This window comes from Fulmarus glacialis, unplaced genomic scaffold, assembly GCF_000690835.1.
Source record: "Fulmarus glacialis isolate BGI_N327 unplaced genomic scaffold, ASM69083v1 scaffold19688, whole genome shotgun sequence".
NCBI classification, from domain to species: Eukaryota; Metazoa; Chordata; class Aves; order Procellariiformes; family Procellariidae; genus Fulmarus; species Fulmarus glacialis.
Genome location: NW_009226544.1, coordinates 1 through 514, shown reverse-complemented (window position 1 = coordinate 514; position 514 = coordinate 1). Strand labels below are relative to the sequence as shown.

The following is a 514-nucleotide window of genomic DNA, read 5'->3' as shown; positions in this document are numbered from 1 at the left end:
CACGTGTGGTGGAGGCACGTCCCTGCTCTCTTGGGGTGGTGGGACAGTAGACGTGGGACATATCCCTGATGGCAGGTGTTGCTGGGGACATGTCCTTGCTTTGCAGGTGGGAGGGATGGTGCTGTGGGATGTCACGGGGGACACATCCCTGCTCCTGTGGGGACGGTGCCTGTGGGCCATGTCACTGTGAACACTCCTTAGGGACAGTGCCTACATGACTCACCCCTGGGGACACATCCCTGCTCCCCACGGGGACCAAACCAGGACACGGGACATGAGCGGCGGCAGCAGGGATGCCAAACCCCATGCACCACCACCAAGCAGAGCTACTCAACCCCAGGGGGGTCAACCCCAGCCCCGAGAAGGTGACAATCTGGGAGGGGACAGCCACCGCACCTTGGACTTGTACCACTCCTCGGTCTCCTGGACGTTGCTGGTGGCCATGGCCTCGTACTGGCTGCGGATGTCGCGCAGGGCGGCCGTCAGATCCGGCTTGCTTGCGTCCACCTCGACA

At 63.0% G+C, this 514-nt stretch overlaps 1 protein-coding gene across 1 annotated transcript in view; it reads right to left on the bottom strand.

Annotated features, from left to right (window-relative positions):
- The window catches only part of GFAP (glial fibrillary acidic protein), a gene marked incomplete at its 5' end in the record, with an annotated part of 2841 nt that extends 2331 nt beyond the window's left edge, over nucleotides 1–510 (bottom strand). Inside the window, one exon of the mRNA XM_009582847.1 lies at nucleotides 397–510. Within this exon, the coding sequence (XP_009581142.1) occupies nucleotides 397–510 (114 nt within the window). The remainder of the gene's footprint in view (nucleotides 1–396) is intronic.
- Nucleotides 511–514: the final 4 nt, after the last annotated feature.